General features: G+C 38.1%; 2 protein-coding genes across 7 annotated transcripts in view; both read right to left on the minus strand.

The window, feature by feature from the left end:
- Positions 1 to 4,986: 4,986 nt before the first annotated feature.
- Positions 4,987 to 5,928, minus strand: LOC129018081 (olfactory receptor 1E2). The gene has a single exon (XM_054459270.2). It carries the CDS (start codon positions 5,926 to 5,928, stop codon positions 4,987 to 4,989), a length of 942 nt encoding a protein of 313 aa, XP_054315245.2.
- Positions 5,929 to 12,074: 6,146 nt separating this feature from the next.
- Positions 12,075 to 19,330, minus strand: part of SPATA22 (spermatogenesis associated 22) — a 30,992-nt gene continuing 23,736 nt past the window's right edge. For all 6 annotated transcript variants that reach the window (XM_054459277.2, XM_054459276.2, XM_054459274.2 and 3 more), the window contains 3 exons: positions 18,495 to 18,624; positions 15,246 to 15,343; positions 12,075 to 12,403 (listed from right to left, as the gene is read on the minus strand). In XM_054459277.2, coding sequence (XP_054315252.2) covers positions 12,212 to 12,403; positions 15,246 to 15,343; positions 18,495 to 18,624 — 420 coding nt within the window. In that variant the 3' untranslated portion in view covers positions 12,075 to 12,211. The remainder of the gene's footprint in view (positions 12,404 to 15,245; positions 15,344 to 18,494; positions 18,625 to 19,330) is intronic.

Here is a 19,330-nt window from a genome sequence, read left to right on the forward strand (position 1 = left end):
CTCCTATTCAACATAATGTTGGAAGTTCTGGCCAGGGCAATTAGGCAGGAGAAGGAAATAATGGGTATCCAATTAGGAAAAGAGGAAGTCAAATTGTCCCTGTTTGCAGACGACATGATTGTATATCTAGAAAACCCCATTGTCTCAGCCCAAAATCTCCTTAAGCTGATAAGCAACTTCAGCAAAGTCTCAGGATACAAAATCAATGTATAAAAATCACAAGCATTCTTATACACCAACAACAGACAAACAGCCAAATCATGAGTGAACTCCCATTCACAATTGCTTCAAAGAGAATAAAATATCTAGGAATCCAACTTACAAGGGATGTGAAGGACCTCTTCAAGGAGAACTACAAACCACTGCTCAATGAAATAAAAGAGGATACAAACAAATGGAAGAACATTCCATGCTCATGGGTAGGAAGAATCAATATTGTGAAAATGGCCATACTGCCCAAGGTAATTTACAGATTCAATGTCATCCCCATCAAGCTACTAATGACTTTCTTCACAGAATTGGAAAAAACTACTTTAAAGTTCATATGGAACCAAAAAAGAGCCCGCATCGCCAAGTCAATCCTAAGCCAAAAGAACAAAGCTGGAGGCATCACACTACCTGACTTCAAACTATACCACAAGGCTACAGTAACCAAAACAGCATGGTACTGGTACCAAAACAGAGATATAGATCAATGGAACAGAATAGAGCCCTCAGAAATAACGCCACATATCTACAACTATCTGATCTTTGACAAACCTGAGAAAAACAAGCAATGGGGAAAGGATTCCCTATTTAATAAATGGTGCTGGGAAAACTGGCTAGCCATATGTAGAAAGCTGAAACTGGATCCCTTCCTTACACCTTATACAAAAATCAATTCAAGATGGATTAAAGACTTAAACGTTAGACCTAAAACCATAAAAACCCTAGAAGAAAACCTAGGCATTACCATTCAGGACATAGGCATGGGCAAGGACTTCATGTCTAAAACACCAAAAGCAATGGCAACAAAAGCCAAAATTGACAAATGGGATCTAATTAAACTGAAGAGCTTCTGCACAGCAAAAGAAACTACCATCAGAGTGAACAGGCAATCTACAAAATGGGAGAAAATTTTCGCAACCTACTCATCTGACAAAGGGCTAATATCCAGAATCTACAATGAACTCAAACAAATTTACAAGAAAAAAACAAACAACCCCATCAAAAAGTGGGCGAAGGACATGAACAGACACTTCTCAAAAGAAGACATTTATACAGCCAAAAGACACATGAAAAAATGCTCACCATCACTGGCCATCAGAGAAATGCAAATCAAAACCACAATGAGATACCATCTCACACCAGTTAGAATGGCAATCATTCAAAAGTCAGGAAACAACAGGTGCTGGAGAGGATGTGGAGAAATAGGAACACTTTTACACTGTTGGTGGGACTGTAAACTAGTTCAACCATTGTGGAAGTCAGTGTGGCGATTCCTCAGGCATCTAGAACTAGAAATACCATTTGACCCAGCCATCCCATTACTGGGTATATACCCAAAGGACTATAAATCATGCTGCTATAAAGACACATGCACATGTATGTTTATTGTGGCATTATTCACAATAGCAAAGACTTGGAACCAACCCAAATGTCCAACAATGATAGACTGGATTAAGAAAATGTGGCACATATACAGCATGGAATACTATGCAGCCATAAAAAATGATGAGTTCATGTCCTTTTTAGGGACATAGATGAAATTGGAAATCATCATTCTCAGTAAACCATCACAAGAACAAAAAACCAAACACCGCATATTCTCACTCATAGGTGGGAATTGAACAATGGGAACACATGGACACAGGAAAGGGAACATCACACTCTGGGGACTGCTGTGGGGTGGGGGGAGGGGGGAGGGATAGCACTGGGAGATATACCTAATGCTAGATGACAAGTTAGCAGGTGCAGCGCACCAGCATGGCACATGTATACATATGTAAGTAACCTGCACATTGCGCACATGTACCCTAAAACCTAAAGTATAATAAATAAATAAATAAACAAATAAATAAATAAATAAAAAAGAAAAAAAAAAGACCAAATACAGCAAACCCACAGCTAACATCATGTTTAATGGAGAAAAGCTGAAAGCTTTTTCTCTAAGAACTGGAATAAGACAAGGATGTGTACTCTTGCCAATCTTATTAAATATGCTACTGGAAATCCTATCAAGAGCAATAAGACAAGAGAAAAAATAGACAGCATCTAAACCAAAAAGAAGGAAGTCAAATTGTCCTTTGCAGATGACATAATCCTATCTATAGAAAAACCTAAGAATCCCACCAAAATGTCTTAGATTTAAATTAAATTAAGCGAATTCAGTAAAGTTGCAGAATACAAAATCAACATACAAAAATCAGTAGCATTCCTATACACCAAAAACAAAGTAGCTTAAAATAAATCAAGAAAGCAATCCCACTACCTAGGAAAAAAATCTAATCAATCTCTACAAGGAAAATTATATGAAACAAAATGAAGAGGATAAAAAAAAAAGGAAAAACATTCCATGTTCACGGATTGGAAGAAATAATATTGTTAAAATGACCATACTACCCAAAGCGATCTACCAGTTCCATGTAATTCCTATCAAATAGAAATGATATTCTTTCATGAAATAGAAAAAAAAAATCCTGAAATTTATATGGAACCACAAAACACCCCAAATAGCCAAACCAATCCTGAGCAAAAAGAAAAAAACTCACTGTATCACACTTCCTGACTTCAAATTACACTACACAACTATAGTAACCAAAACAGCATGGTACAGGTATAATAACAGACAGATAGACCAATGGAACACAATAGAGAATCTAGAAATAAATCCATGTATTTACAGCCAACCAATTTTCAACAAAAACACCAAGAACATACACTGGGAAAGTCAGTCTCTTCAATAAATTGTGCTGTGAAAACTGAATATCTACATGCAGAAGAATAAAACTAGGCCCCTATCTCTCACCATATACAAATATTAACTCAAAATTGATTAAAGACTTAAATGTAAGACCCAACACTATGCAACTACTAGAAGACAACACAGGGAAAATGTTTCAGCAACTTACTCTGGGCAAAGATTTTATGGATAATACCTCAAAAGCACAGCCAACAAACGAAAAAATAGACAAATTGGATTACATCAAACTAAAAAGCTTCTGCACAGCAAGAAAACCATCAACAGAATGAACAGAAAACCTGCAGAATGGGAGAAAATCTTTGCAAGCTATTCATTTGGTAAGGTTTTAATATCCAAAATGTACAAGAAATTCAACTCAACAGCAAATAATAATAATCTAAGTAAAAAATGGGCAAAGGATCTGAATAAACATTTCTCAAAAAAAGACATACAAATGGACAACAAGTGTATGAAAAAATGCCCAACATCACTAATTATCAGGGAAATTCAAATCAAAACCAAAATGAGACCTCATCTCACCCCAATTAATGTGAGTATTATCAAGAAAACTAAAAATAAGAAATGCTGGCAAAGATGTGGAGAAGGGTAATTCTTATATACTGTTGTTGGTGGGAATGTAAATTAGTACATCCATTATGGAACATGGTGTGGAAGTTCTCATAAAAGCTAGAAATAGAACTACCAAATGATCTAGCAATCCCATTACTTGTATGCAAAAGAAAGAAAATAGGTATGTCCAAGAGACATCTTCACTCCTAGCACTGTTTATGTTAGCCAAGATATGGAATCAACCTAAGTGGCCAATCAACAGATAAATAATGAAAATATGGTGTACATATACATGATGGAATACTAGTCAGTCATTAAAAAGTATAAAATCTTGTCATTCATGGCAACATGGATGAGCCTGAAGGATATTTTGTTAAATAAGTCAGGCACAGAAAAATAAATACCACATATTCTCATTCATGTGTGGAAGCTTAAAAAGTTGGCAGTATAGAAGTATAGAGTAGAATATTGGCCGCTAGAGGCTGAGAAGGGGAAGAAGTGGGGTTATAGAGGTTAGTTAATAGATAAAAAATTATAGGATAGGCGGAATAAGTTCTAGTGTTCTATAGCACTGTAGGATGACTCTGGTAGACAATTTATTGCATTTTTCAAATAACTAGAAGAGATAATTTTGAATGTTCTCAATACTAAGAAATGATAAATTTTGAGGTGATAGAAATGCTAATTTTCCTGATTTGATCATTGTACATTGTATACATGTATCAAAATATCACACTGTACACAATAAATATGTACAATTATTATGTGTCAATTTTTAAAACAATTTTAAAATAACTAATATAAATGAATGAGTGAACAAATGAGTGAGGTTCTTAAGCAGACTTTGGTTCCCTTCCCCATGCTTGAGAAGTCCTTTTAGGGCCTTAGGTATGACTTAGTTCTCAGATATAGATAAACTAAACTATGGTATCTAAGCAAATAGAAAGCTCATTTTAGGTTTGGGTCAGGTAAAAAGACATGCAGACATAAAAATTAAGAAGAAAACAAGGTTAGGAGACAGGCTGATGTGAACACTTAGGAAAATGAGTTTAAAAATTTTATTCAAAATTTGTAATTTTGTTTAGCAAAGAAGGGGACTGAGATGTTTGGGTCTTATTATTGACATGAGAGGACAGAATATCATTTAAAGCAAACCTACAGGGTTTTTTTAAGTGCACGTGATAAACTGGCGGTTTAACAATGAAGACACAAATTTTAATTTAAATATTTTAAATCTTTAAAGATTTTCTTCACCTGGGATTAACAAAAAGGAAAATCTTCCTAGCAGGTTACTGAGAACACCTTACTTCAACTACATATCCCCCCACATCTGTTTTACTTACTCGGAAATTATGTAATACTACATTTAAACAAAAAGTTCCATGTGCAGAAAAAAAGACATTGGAAATAATATTGAAATATTAATGTCCATGTATCTATTGGATAAAATTATGTATGACTCCCAAGTATTACCGTCATAGAAGGAAGGGATTTTTCCTTTTACAAATGACCCTTTCCAGGGCTCCCTTCATGTCTCTGTTCCTCAGGCTGTAGATGAAGGGGTTCAGCATGGGGGTCACCACAGTGTACATTACAGCCATGACAGTCTCCTTTAGAGTAGAATTATTAGCCGATGGGCATAAGTAGAGACCAATAACGGTCCCATAGAACAGGGACACCACAGAGAGGTGGGAGCCACAAGTAGAGAAGGCCTTGCAGATACCCTTAGAAGGGACCTTGAGGATGGAGGAGACAATTCGTGCATAGGACCCAAGGATGAGTAGGAATGGGATGACAAGAATGAGCCCTCCCATGATAAATATCACCAATTCATTAACTCGAGTGTCAGAGCAGGACAGCTTCAGCAGAGCAGACATATCACAGAAAAAGTGGGGGATCACATTGTCTGCACAAAAACACAACCTGGCCATGAGTAAAGTGTGTAACATGGCATGGAAGGTGGTCAGCACCCAGGACAGCGCCACCAGGGAGAGACAGAGCATGGGGCTCATGATGGCGGTGTAGTGCAGGGGGAAGCAGATGGCCACATAGCGGTCATAGGCCACGGCCACCAGGAGGAAGCTCTCTAGATCCGAAAAATACAAGAAGAAGTACATTTGGGTCAGGCAGTCTGCATAGGGGATGGATGGGTCTTGGTTCTGCATGTTCTGCAGCAATTTGGGCATTGTGACGGAGGAAAAGCAGAGGTCAGAGAAGGACAAGTTGCTGAGAAACAAATACATAGGCGTGTGGAGATGGGAGTCCAGTCGAATGAGGACAATGATGAGGAGGTTCCCCAGGAGGGTGGTAACATACATGGCCAAGAACAGGGCATAGCACAGGTTTTGCTGCTCTGGCTGGATGGGCAGGCCCAGGAGCAGGAACTCTGAGATGCTGGTTTGATTTTGTCTCAACATGATCTGTCTCCAGTATCTTTAAGAGAATATAATAGGGTCCCTTAAAACTGTGAATAAAAATAAATATATTCCTATGATACATGGTCAATAGGTGTTCTTCAATCATTGATTTCACCATCATTTTCCCTAACAACAATCTCTATATTCAGAGATTTCTATAATTATTTCTATAATCAGAAATGTGCCACATCACAAAATCCACGCTACTTTTCACACTGATCCGTCTCAATTTTCATAACATGTAGCAAGATTGACTCCTCCTTTCTTTCTAAAACACTCTTATCTATTAGCTTCCGTGCAATCACACTGGTTTCCTGACACATACTGGCCATTCCTTCTTAACAACTGTAAATGGTTTCTTCTCTAACAGTATCTTACATATTGGTGTTTTCTGGGAATTTTTCCTAAATTCTGTTCTAATTCTACAGATCAAGCCCTGAAAGAGTTCACCTGTCCCCATGACACTGATTACCATCTGAACTTCATGGGTAAACCTATCATCATTAGTACCGTATTACCAGTTGCTTCCTGATTATCTCCCCATGGATCATGACCATCCTCAGCTTCACAGATCCCAGATGAAACTCGTTATCTCACCCTGCCACTCTCCCAATCTGCTCTTCCAGTCTCTCGTATCTCAGTAAAAGGAATCCAGGCTCAAGTCAGAAACCTGGGAGTTTTCTTTCATTCATTTATTTCTCTCAAGATCAACATCTAATCCTAGCAAGTCATATAGATTCTGTACTTCATTCTATTTCTAATTCACCCACTGCTTATCCCAATTGCCACAATCTGGATCAGGCTGACGTCTTTTCTTGTCTGGACTATTGGAATAGTCTCTTACTTCATCTCCCTGCTGCTATGCTCACTAGCCTTCAATCCATTCACACTGTGGCATTCTTTTTTTCTTTTTCTTTTGAGATGGAGTCTCGCTCTGTCACCCAGGCTGGAGTGCAGCAGCGCGATCTCAGCTCACTGCAAGCTCCACCTCTTGGGTTCACGCCATTCTCCTGCCTCAGCCTCCCAAGTAGCTGGGACTACAGGCGCCCGCCACCGCGCCCGGCTAATTTTTTGTATTTTTAGTAGAGAGGGGGTTTCACCGTGGTCTTGATCTCCTGACATCGTGATCCGCCCGCCTCAGCCTCCCAAAGTGCTGGCATCGCAGGTGTGAGCCACCGTGCCCAGCCACACACTGTGGCATTCTAAGATAAAAATCTGATCATCATTCTCCTGCTCAGAGTCCTTATGGACTCTCATTATTCTTAACATACAGGCAAAATTCCTTTCAAGGATGCAAATGATATTTCATTATCTGACCCCTGCCTACCTCCACAGCCTCATCTGGTCCCACAATGACTCTTGCATCATCATTCTCCAGCATTCTCCAGCAATGCTAGACTTAGAAGTCATAATTTCTTGCCTCCAGACGTTCACACTCGCTGTTCCTTCTGTGTAATATCTTCCCTCTGCCTCCTCTCTTTTTTTTTAGATAGAGTCTCGCTCAGTCGTCCAGGCTGGAATGCAGTGACACAATCTTCGCTCACTGCAAGCTCTGCCTCCCAGCTTCACGCCATTCTCCTGCCTCAGCCTCCCAAGCAGGTGGGACTACAGGCACCTGCCACTACACCCGGCTAATTTTTTTGTATTTTTAGTAGAGACGGGGTTTCACCATGTTAGCCAGGATGGTCTCGATCTCCTGACCTCATGATCCGCCTGCCTCAGCCTCCCAAAGTGCTGGGATTACAGGCGTGAGCCACCACACCCGGCCCCTCTGCCTCCTCTTACTTGGCATACCCCTGCTTCTCCTGCAGGTTTACTACATGTCACTGGCTCAGCTCAATCACCCAGACCAGGTGAGACCTGCTTCTATGTTTCCACAGCATCCCGTACTTATCCAGCAGCATTCAATGACCTTGATTGCTTGTTTATAGCTGAGTTTCCTACCAAATTGTAAACTCTATACAGATAAGGCCATGACTGCCTTCGTGACTGCACCAACGCCAGCAACTGGGATGGTGCCTGGATATGGCCAATGTTTCACTAGTATTTGTTGGCTGTCCTTCAGGCTGAGACATACACTCCTCCAACTTTATTTTTTATTTTATTTATTTTGAGACAGTTTCACTCTTGTTGCCCAGCATGGAGTGCAATGGCACAATCTCAGCTCACTGCAACCTCTGCCTCCCAGGTTTAAGCAATTCTCCTGCCTCAGCCTCATGAGTAGCTGGGCTCACAGGCAAACGCCACCACACCCGGCTAATTTTTGTATTTTTAGTAGAGACGGGATTTCTCTATGTTGATCAGGCTGGTCTTGGACTCCTGACCTCCGGTGATCCACCCGCCTCAGCCTCCCAAAGTGCTGGGGTTACAGGCATTAGCCACCGCGCCCGGCCCCTCCAACTTTAAAGCAGCCAACTCCCATTGTAGTTAGAATAACGACTCCTATTAAATCCTCCCAGAATAAGAATTCACTAGCCTTAACCATTTAGTGCTAGTTTTGACACTTTATTACAAAATTCTGAGATAAACTTCTGACCGATGGAAAATGTTAGACCATCCAACCACACTACTCTTTATTTTAAAAAGACAGCCCATGATGCATGTTGACAGTCATTTTGGTTTTGGTGTTGATGTCTACATGGTTCAGTTATGTTGACATGAAGAAATGTATCTGAAAGTTTGCATAATTTGGGGAGAAAGGGAACGAGGATATCCATCCTTGAGACCTCGCTGTACTTCCTCTCCAGATATCCATACCTCAAAATGCCTCTGAGCTAAGAAAGTTGAAGGGTGTTAGGGCATATGAGAAGTTCCTTCCCTAGAGGGATGTAGCTGAGTCTAACTGCTGGGATCTTCACCCTGCTAATGATGTTTAGTCTAGCCACGTTAACAGTTTTTCACATTTGGACATAATGTGCTAGTATCGTAGTAGGGAAATGGCATCAAGTGAAGTTTCACATGCCTGTTCTCTCAGAAGTTTGCCTGCTTGGGAAATGAGTGGGACCAATCTCTCGTGTCAAGGGTCTTATTAGAAATTCCAAACCAGAGAGACATCACCTGTGAATGCTGCCAGTGATCGGGAATATAAATTTCAGCTGCTCCCTCAATAACGCCTCTCATCTTCTTCACCTGGTAAATCTACAGTTCTCAGTCTGGACTGAATGTAAGAATCACAAAGGTCACTGCTTCTAAAACTTTAATTTCCATACAAACCACCTGGTGGTCGTGTTAAATGCTGATTTTGATTCAGTAGGTCTGGTGTAGGGCCTAATATTCTACATTTTGAAAGTTAAAATTTTACATTTGGTGATGGCAATTCTGCTGTTCTGTGGGCCACACTGAGTAGTAAGGGCATATAATACATTTTGAAAATACACATTACAGCACCATCCCCCAAAAAGTGTAATTAGAATCTCTGCAGGGGGCCTTAAGTAAGCTCCGTAAGTAATTCAAATATATGGCCGAGGGCTTGAAATCCCTGTATTAAATGCCTATCTCATAGAGATGTCATTATGTTGAAATGATACAATCATGAGAGAGGACGTTGCATAGTATTAATGGACACTGTCATTAATAAAAAGATATTAAGTTGTGAACATTAAATCAAAATATTTCTGGAACGTAGAAAAGTCTTGAAAAGCAGAGAGGTGGAGAAAAGGAAAGTTATATCTGAAAAACTATCCTATAGAACATCATACAACTGGGGAGATCAAGACCCTCAGGTTGTAGGGATACTAAGGTACCAGCTTATTCACTCTCCTGCCCAACTTACTCTGTGTCTGAGGTTAACTCCAGGGCCCTGATCCAAAATCCTCCTGCCCTTTATTGGTTGCAACAGCCTTTGTAGAGTCATCACCTGTGTCTGTACCCACCCTTCTAACATCTCTTCTTCTACCTATCCCTGGCCCTAGGGGACTGTGCATCCCAGAGGAGCCCAGATCCTGGGGGAACTCATTAAAAACAAAGTAATTACACAGGACCTCTCTAGAACAAATTATCTTCAGAGTCCTGCAACAGTGACTGATTACAGCTGCTGATCACACCTTACTATACTTTGGGGGATCATGAGAATGTAGAGAAGCTCAGGGATGGGTGTTTAATCATTGCTTGCTTAGGGAATGGAGAGCATGCCTGTGAGATTGGGGCCTACATCTTGAGAAGTGAAGAGAAATGGTTGGAGAAGTCATAGAAGCAAGCAGGGACCAGACTGTAAATGTCCTAAAATATCTTAAGAGTCTAAGAGTTTAGGCTTTATCCTGTAGACAACAACAAGCCATCAGTGGTCTTTGAATAGAGGACCACCAGGGAAAGACATATGCTTTGGAAATATTTCCAGGTGGCAGAATCTCTCACTATAACCCAACTCCCTGTAAATAGGCCCTAGGAGAGAGAAAAATGGTAACCAACAAGGACCAGACTTCCATTACCCAACCATATACAGATATAAAAGACAGGAATAATAGAAAAGATGAACTCTCCTGGATCACATTCAATTATTCCTCAGGCAAATATGGAAAAGTAAATCCATATTTGCAGCCCTTTGAGTTACTTCTAGCTCCTTACCTCTCTAGGAAAACCTTAATAACCAGACACCATCATTATCTCAACCATTCTTCATGTGTCATATTACCTCCTTATACTAGCTTTTCCTTACCCTACAACTGATCACAAGACCACAACTGACATTTACAACTCCTTCTTCCACACCCATTCCATGTTCCCTTTTACATAACTTCAGCTAGATTCAACCCACATTCCTTGTGAGTCTGAATCCTCAGTGTTATTGTTTTTCTTGGGTTGCTATAATAGTGTTCCATTAACTTTTACTAAGTGACATCCCAAAGAATCCCCTGCATATCAGATATGGTCTTCCCTTTCCTCATTATGCAGAGAAACACAATTTTCCATTGTTAACTGGGATTGAAGTACCACAGGCAGCACAGTAAACCCCTTTTTGCCTACTGATTCGAAAACATAAAGAACCAAAATTGCCAAATGGCAGTCTCAACTTTCAGTAGAATGGAACCATGGAAGCACTTCTGGTAAAACATTAAGAATTGTGTCAGACACTTCTTCCTTAAGAATTGTATCAGACACTTCTTGTTCACCACTTCAAATTCTCTCAGCCATCTTCTCTTATTCCAGCCATGGCTGCAATAACCAATTCTGTGCAGACTTTGACCAGCTTCACATAGATTTGGTCTGACAGTATTACTTCAGGCCTATTCCATCTGCTTCTTGTGTCCTACCATACGGTTCCTCTGATTCCATGGAGTGGAATATCATGGAAAACCAGCCCAATGCTCATACATACACAACCAGAAAGTGCAAGGGAGTTGTTGCCGTGTTGGTCAACCCTTAAATACAGGTACTGGGAGCTTATGCATATATGCCTTAGTCCCTCCTAGTGGTTGCCAACTCAATAAGCCATCCTAGTAACTGGTCTCCCTTCTTCCCTATTTAACACCCTCTATTCCTTACTTCTTCACATGACATAAAATTCTCAATTAAACTACTCACAAATAAGACTTTTTCTCAGTCTCCACTTTTTGGGTAACCTAGGCTATGACAGAAAGTAAGATCTGTTAATCAACAGAGCCCAAAATTGTGGGAGTAGGGAGCAAAAGTTCTGTGGGTATGTTAGTTGGTCTATTAATGAGGAAGTCAGCTCTGCTACCACTCCTTGATTTCCAGACTCGTGAATCATGGCTATGGGAGAAACATGATGATACACGGGCTCCCGGTTCAAAGCACACCAACCTTTCTGGTACCCCTAATTTTTGTTACTTTGTGAACTGCTTTGTCTCTAGCATTTGCAACAATGCCTGGCACAAAGCAGATTTTCATTAACTATTTGAAGTAATTAAATGAACCGCACAGACTAGCAGTTCCAGAACAATGCTTAATAACAGTAATGACAGTGGGCACACTTGACTTTTTCCTGATAGTGCAAATACCTCTAGTATTTCCCCCTTAAGCCCAATGCTGGCTTTTGAGCTAACTCAGATGTATTATTATCCCATATTAAATAAGCATCATCTATTCCTGTCATAGTGATCATTTTTATCTAGGATGGTTGTGGAATTTTAGCAAATATATCATTTTAATAAAAACATTAAAATTATACTTCAAAAACTCTTTCCACATTTAAAAGAATTCAAATACTTTAATTCAACATGTGAAATACAAGAAAATAGTAGCTATAAAACTATGGAGATAGTAAATTAAGCAATAACAGAAAACTGCTATAATTTATGCTATTTAAACTTCCTTTTATCACTACTTAAGTTTCATTCATCACATTAATATAATACTGCATCTCAACATCTGCAATTTTGACAAATGCCTGGAAAGTTTTTTGTTCAGAAACAGACGCCGGTCTGACAGAAACACATTTGAAAATGTTCTTTTTCTGGTCATAGTTGCCAACACATCTATGAACTCGGCCTCTAATCAGTCTCGGAAGTTCACGATCCTGTTTTTCAAAAAATAAATATCAAAAAAATAGTTATTACTTCATCTGAATTTCAATTTTTTTAATATTTATGTGATCAGCTAAACATGTGTCACCTCAAAATGCTATAATTCCTTCACGTGACTCAGGGCCCCACTGCTAACAAGACAATGATAGTTATTCACATATTGGTGCCCTATAACAGAGGAAAGACCCTCACTTGGTAGGGCTTTTACAAGCTAGCAAGTTGTTGCTTCTTCAAAGACTGAATAATTCCCAGTGTAATGACACATGAAATTACCCACTCTTTTATCAGATTCCCAGAGTTCCACTTTCAGTAGGCAGCAGACTGGGTGATTCAAAACAGCTCATCAGATGACAATTAGGATAGCTGGATGAAATGTTTTCTTAAAAATCTCCTCGTAAGCATCAGAGAGATATTAAGACAGTGAGGAATTACAGAGACCCCCCCACCCCCCGTCTAGGATAGTATGGGAGTCTCGGATGAAACCTGATTTGGGGGGTGCTTTCTCCCTGAGATGTCTGCAAATTACAGAAAGGCATCTGAGAGTCTAAGAAACTGAGCAGAGATTTCATAGACTTGTATAGGTGGGAAACAAAAAAATGGAATCTTAGGTGTCCAAGGAAAAGAGATTTTAGTAACCACCCCCACTCAGACCTGAAGCTTAAGGTTGGGACCCAAAAGTGTGATGCCTTTAGAGACAAGTAAATCAGAAAAAGATTAGCAATCTCCAAATCCTCTCAATTATGAATAAAATTAAAGCATTCTGAAATTGCTTTCGTTAAATAGTCACAAAAAGCACTAATTATAAGGGGAAAGACTAATGATTGATAAAAGGATTATATGAAAATGAAAAACTTCTGTTTATCAAAAGCCATCATTAAGTGGGAAAAAGCAAACCATGGATATGAGAAAATATTTGCAATGCACGTAATGGACAGAAAACTGATTCCCAGAATAGTTTTTTTTAAATTCCTAGAATCAGTAAGAAAAAGACAAATAAGAGAAGAAAACAGCAAGATGCCTGAACAGACTTTACAAAAAAGATATCTAAATAGCATATGAAAAGGTACTCAACCTAATTACTTACCAGGGAATTGTAAAGAAATGAGATAACACTAAATTTACTCACCAGAATGGTTATAATAAAAAAGACTGACAATACTAAGTGTTGGTAAGAATGCAGAGCAACCACAACTCTCCTACATTGCCTGTGAGTACTTAAATTGACACGATCCTTTGAAAAATTCTTTGGCAATAACTACTGTATTTGAATATACACGTGCTCTATGACCCAGCAATTTTACTTCTGAGTATATATCAAACAGAAATACATGCAAATGTGTAAGAGACATAGATAAGAATGTTCATAAAACATTACGCATAACAGCAAAAAATCCAGAAACCCAAATGCCCATCAACAGTGAAATAGAAAACTGTAGCACATTCATGCAACACAATATTATACACAGCAATATAAATGAGTGAGCTACAGCTACACCTAACAACATAGATGAATCTTACAAACATTTTGTCAAATAAAGTAAATCACATATTTAAAAAGACATAATGTATGATACTATTTTTATAAAATTCAAAAACAGGCAGAATTAATTGATGACATTAAAAGTCAGGCTAGTGGTTACCTGTAAGTAGAAGACAAGAGGTAGTGAATGGGAAGAAGCACAAAGGGCTTTGGGGGGTGATGGCAATGTTCTATTTCTTAACCTGGATGGCATTCACTTTGTGATACTTCATAGAACTGTACAGTTATGATTTTTACACTTTTCTGTACATGTTATACTTCAATAACAAAGTTTTTTTAAAAAACTTCAGACTAGATAAAAATAATACACATTCAAGATATTACAGGAATTGACAATTATTTATTGATCACCTACTAGGTGTCATGCGCTGTATATTCATGTTTCATCATTTAATCCCCTTAACAACCTTTCAAAGTAGGAATTTGTCTCCCCATTTTATAGATTTTTTTAAAAATCTGAAGTTCAAGTAATTTAAGCAGCGTTCTTAAGTCATAAAACTAGAAAATGTTGGAGTAAATGCTGGAATCCAAGTCTGATTTCAGAATTGAGACCAATGTCAGAATTAAGGTCAAACTTTTACAAAGTTTATGTAGCTCTTACACAGCCTCAATGTGTGTAGGTCTATAGCCTCCTCTGCAATCTCCAGACTTCTTTGTCACCAAGCCTCTTCCTTATATCCCAGCCCACTATGCTTTCCCCCAATTTCAGAACCACTACCCTTACCCCTATCAGTTCCTAACTCTTCACTTTGGTAATTTTAACTACTTTCAGTTCCCTGAACAAGTGAAGCTCTCTCTTAGCTTCAAGTCTTTGCATATGCTGCTCCCTCACCTTAGACTATATCCTCCCCAACACATTTTGGCTTAGTTGATTCTTATTAGTCCTTAAAGATCTAGGATAAGTTACTACCTTCTTTGAAAATCTTTCCCTGATCTTCCCCTTCCTTCTTACTTACTTCTCTAGCACACTGCACATACCTAGCTCCACCATGCCATTCACCATACCACAGTGTAACATTTCTGTACCATTCTGCCTGGGATTACAAACTCTTTGAGAGAAAGAGCCATTTGCCATTTATATTCCACTTTATATCCCTCACACCCAGCACAGTACCTGGCACATAGTAGGCTCCCTATATTATACAAATAAACAACTTTCATATCAGAACTAAAACCAAACAAAGTGTTAAAAGTACTAAATTGTTAACAGAATTTATATTTCAACTGGAATTATAGCCTGCATGTTTATACTATGTTGACATAGGCTTTGCGAAGAATACTTTAAAAATACTCACGATTTCATAAAAGACACAAGGCAGAGTATTTTTCCCATCCCTCATAAGAAAACTCTTCGAATAATATGGGCCAGGTGTAACAGCTGAATCAAGAACAGCTAAGCAATATTGAAATGGGGGAAAAATAAATGTTGGTAAACTGCAAATAAAATTTAACAAAGAGAAGCTGATGTTTAAATAACTATCCATATCAACCTCCCATAGTTCTATTTATACAGTAATAAAGAAGACATTTTAAGAGAAGATATTTATCAGGCAGTTTCATAGGTAGGAAAACAAAACTTCTGACTCTCTCCAACTTAGGAACAGATTATATGCCAAGCTCATATAATTGACAATAAATGGCCATCTGAAACTTTTTCCTTAGAATGTGTAGTACAGAGTGGTTAAATCCCCAGAACAGTCTACAACATTATAATAATAAAATGCACATGTGTAACAAAGAAGCATCATAATTTAATGAAAAAAGAAACATTGAGTTAGAATCAGGAGTCATGCATTCAAGTCCCAGGTACTTCAACTTACTAATATTTTGTGACTTTGAGCAAACTGCGTTTTAAATTTATTTTTATTATATACATTTAAGGTATACAACATATTTTCATATACATATATATAGTGAAATCATTTCTACAGTGAGCAAGTTAACATACCCATCACCTTCCATAGTTATTCCTTTTTGTGTGTGGTAAGAGCACCTACAATCTACTCTTACCAAAATTTTAATATACAATACAATAATATTAACTATAGACCTCCTCTGTGCATTAAGTCTCTAGACTTATTCATCCAACATAATTGCAAGTTTGTACCCTTTGACCTACATCTCCCTATTCCCTCCTCCTTGAGTAAATTGTTTAACCACTTTCAAATCTGTTTCTTCACCTATAAAATGCAAATTGTAATTCATGTTTATCTCAGAAACTATTATGAAGTGACAGCATTATTCATTTATTTAATAACCATCTACTCGGTACTGGTAGTGGGCATTTGTTATTTTGAGGCTGGCCGCCATTTCTGCTAAAAAGACCCAGATTATCCTTCAGGAAAATTCCATTTTTAGCCATATTATTTGGATAGGATTTGTCCCCACCCCCAGATCCAGGAGTGAACTGTGACTGACTTAATCCAATCAGCATATTTTATTACGCAACTACGTAGTTCAGAGTTTCTGCAATGGGCATGTTACCAAGTCAGAAATGGTTTTTTGCAAAGACTCATTGGTTAGTTTCTAGGAAAAAGCAATCAGAAGAAAAATCTAAGAATATGACGGTATGGTATAAGAATGTATAGTCTACAGAAATTTAATAATCAACTTGCTACCATAAGGGGAGAGTCAGAAGCTTCTGGAGAGACTATAGTGTGCAGCCTTAAGATGAAGCCAACATTATGACTGGCCAGAAGGATGAAGAGAAATCACTGTGCCATCTCTTGAGCAGCTAGATCAAGCTTTGCCTGAAGTCAGAAACCTAGCCACTTTTCAGTGCGTGAATAATTCTCTATGCAACACAATATTATACATAGGAATATAAATGAGTATTTAAAATCCACTAAAGTTGTTTTTTTTTGGGGGGTGGTGCTTGCAACTGAAAGGTACTTCCAATATGCTGTGCAGTGTGCTAGACACTAAAGTGTAGTAAAATGAAGTATCTACCTTTGATAAGTTTAGAGTCTAGCCTAGGAACTCAGGATTATAATAGCACTATGAAAGCTAACCATCACATATAAAAGCACGGACCCTCTTCATTTCTTGATAAGAATGTCTATTGGTGTTTATAATGAGTATTGTGATATTCTTAAAAGGATTATTCTGGAATGAACCTGAACAATTCACCAAAGAGAACCTGGGGAAATGAATGGAATTAGCATGTCCTTTTAATAGGCTCAGGTTATTTTTAATATTTATATTTTGTAAATGAGGTGAGAGCCAAAGGCATCCTTCACACAGGAAAAAGCAACTTAGTGGAAGTCCAACAGGGGCTAAGATCTTTGAAATAAGATGCTCTACCTCTGACAGTATTCTAGCTCTGACAGGAAACTGACATGAAATAGAATACCATCTGCTATTGCAGTTACGTGGCTACTGGTAAGAACTGAACAATGTAAGAGCTAAGTCAAGCTTCAACAGAGTAGTAACAGCCATGCCAACGAGCTAAGAGATATGCTTCAAGCAACATGAGTAGGACTTGATAAAGAATCCCTGAAGTATATGGGAGTTCCAGAGGCCAGAGGCATGGAAACCTCCAAAAAGCCAAAAATGAAAACTGAACAAAATCAGCCCAGCCAACACCTTGATTTTAGCACTGTGATACCCTGAGTATAGAACGCAGTCAAGCCCACATGGACTTCTGATCTACAAAACTTGAGTTAAGAAGTGGGTGTGGTTTTTAGCTGCTAAGTTTCCATTACCTTGTTACGTAGCAATTGAAAATGAATACAGTGTGCTTTACTCAAAGTCTGAGTCTCTATTGAATCCAATGTCACTTTATATAATAAAGCTTTTTCCTTAATGGTAACAAGAGAGAAACTGGAATCATTTTTAGGTGAAAGTTAAACATATGAAATGAGTGCACTGACAGAAATCTACATCTATATATACACACATTTATATTTACATTTATATATATATATATAACAGGACAAAAGGAAAAGGAGGTGGTTCTATCAGTCTCCTATTGCTGCTTACAAATTACCACAAACTTAGTGGTTGGCTTAAAACAACACAAAAGCATTATCTTAATAGTTACGGAGGTCAGAAGTCTTATAACGAGTCATCAAAGCTGTGTTCCTTTTGGAGGCTCTAGAGTAGAATCTATTTCCTTAATTTTTCCAATTTCTCAAAGATGCCTGCATTCTTTGGCTCATGGCCCCTTCCTCTATCTTCAAAGCCAGCAAGGTAGCATCTTTCAATGCTTTCCTTGCATAAGGGACCCTTGTGATTACATTGAACCCACCCGAATAATACAAGATAATCTTCCCATTTCAAGATCCCTAACTTAATTACATCTGCAAAGTCTCTTTTGCCATATAAGGTAGCATTCACAGGTTTTGGTAATTAGAATGTAGACATTTTTAGGGAGCATTATTCTATCCACCACAGGGACTATTATTAAAACTTCAGTTCTTTGAATATACTTTAGGGAGTAGCAAAAATCAGACTGTTTTATTTGGAAGAAAAAGGACTAATCAGACATTAAATCCTGTTCTCCAAAGAGTATTACTGAAGTATTTTTGAAGTATTTTACCTACCTAATACTTCAAAAAGAAGTACAGTTTTCTGTGCATGTTCACGCCAATACTTCATGCTTTCAATAACTGCAGAAATAATTCTTAAAGAACTAGCTTTTTCCTTAAACTGTAACTGAAATAATGAGGTTTCCTTTTGAAAAAATAAGAAACATAGTATTAGAAAAATATTTTTTTTCATCATACTCGCTTACCTTCTATGTAAAAATTCTAAGTCCTTACAATGGACAAGTGTGTAAAAAGAACTACTGAAAATGTTAGTATAGTTACTTCCCTAAAATAAGACCATCAATACTATATTACAGATGGAGAAACCAGGGTGTGCTTAGAGACAATTAATCAAGAGGAGAATTATTTATATAGGTATTCACTCACTCATTCATTCATTGAATATTTTAAAGCATCATATGCCAGATCCTGTGACAAATACAGGTAAGGCCATTCCTTTCCCTAGTGCACTCACACTCTAGGGGACTCTGGGGAAGGAGCCAGACACATTCATTCATTCATTCGTTTCAAAAGTGTTTACTGGGCACCTACTACATGCCAAACATAGCTATTAAGGAAACATTCATGGACAAAACAGTCAAGATATCTGTTCTCGAAGATTTTATAGTCTAGTGGAGGATTTATAAAATAAATAAACATATAACAGAATGTCAGGAAATGTACTTTTTTTTAGGAAAAAACACACAAGGTAAATGGAAAGAGAGAGAGATGGGGGTTATTATTTTAAGTGGGTTGTTGAATGAGGACAGTGGGAACAGCAAGTATAAAAGCTCTGAGATGGAAACGTTCTTAGCATTTTTGAAGATTAACTAAGAATACAGTGTGTTAAG

This window comes from Pongo pygmaeus, chromosome 19 (assembly GCF_028885625.2).
Source record: "Pongo pygmaeus isolate AG05252 chromosome 19, NHGRI_mPonPyg2-v2.0_pri, whole genome shotgun sequence".
Taxonomy (NCBI): Eukaryota; Metazoa; Chordata; class Mammalia; order Primates; family Hominidae; genus Pongo; species Pongo pygmaeus.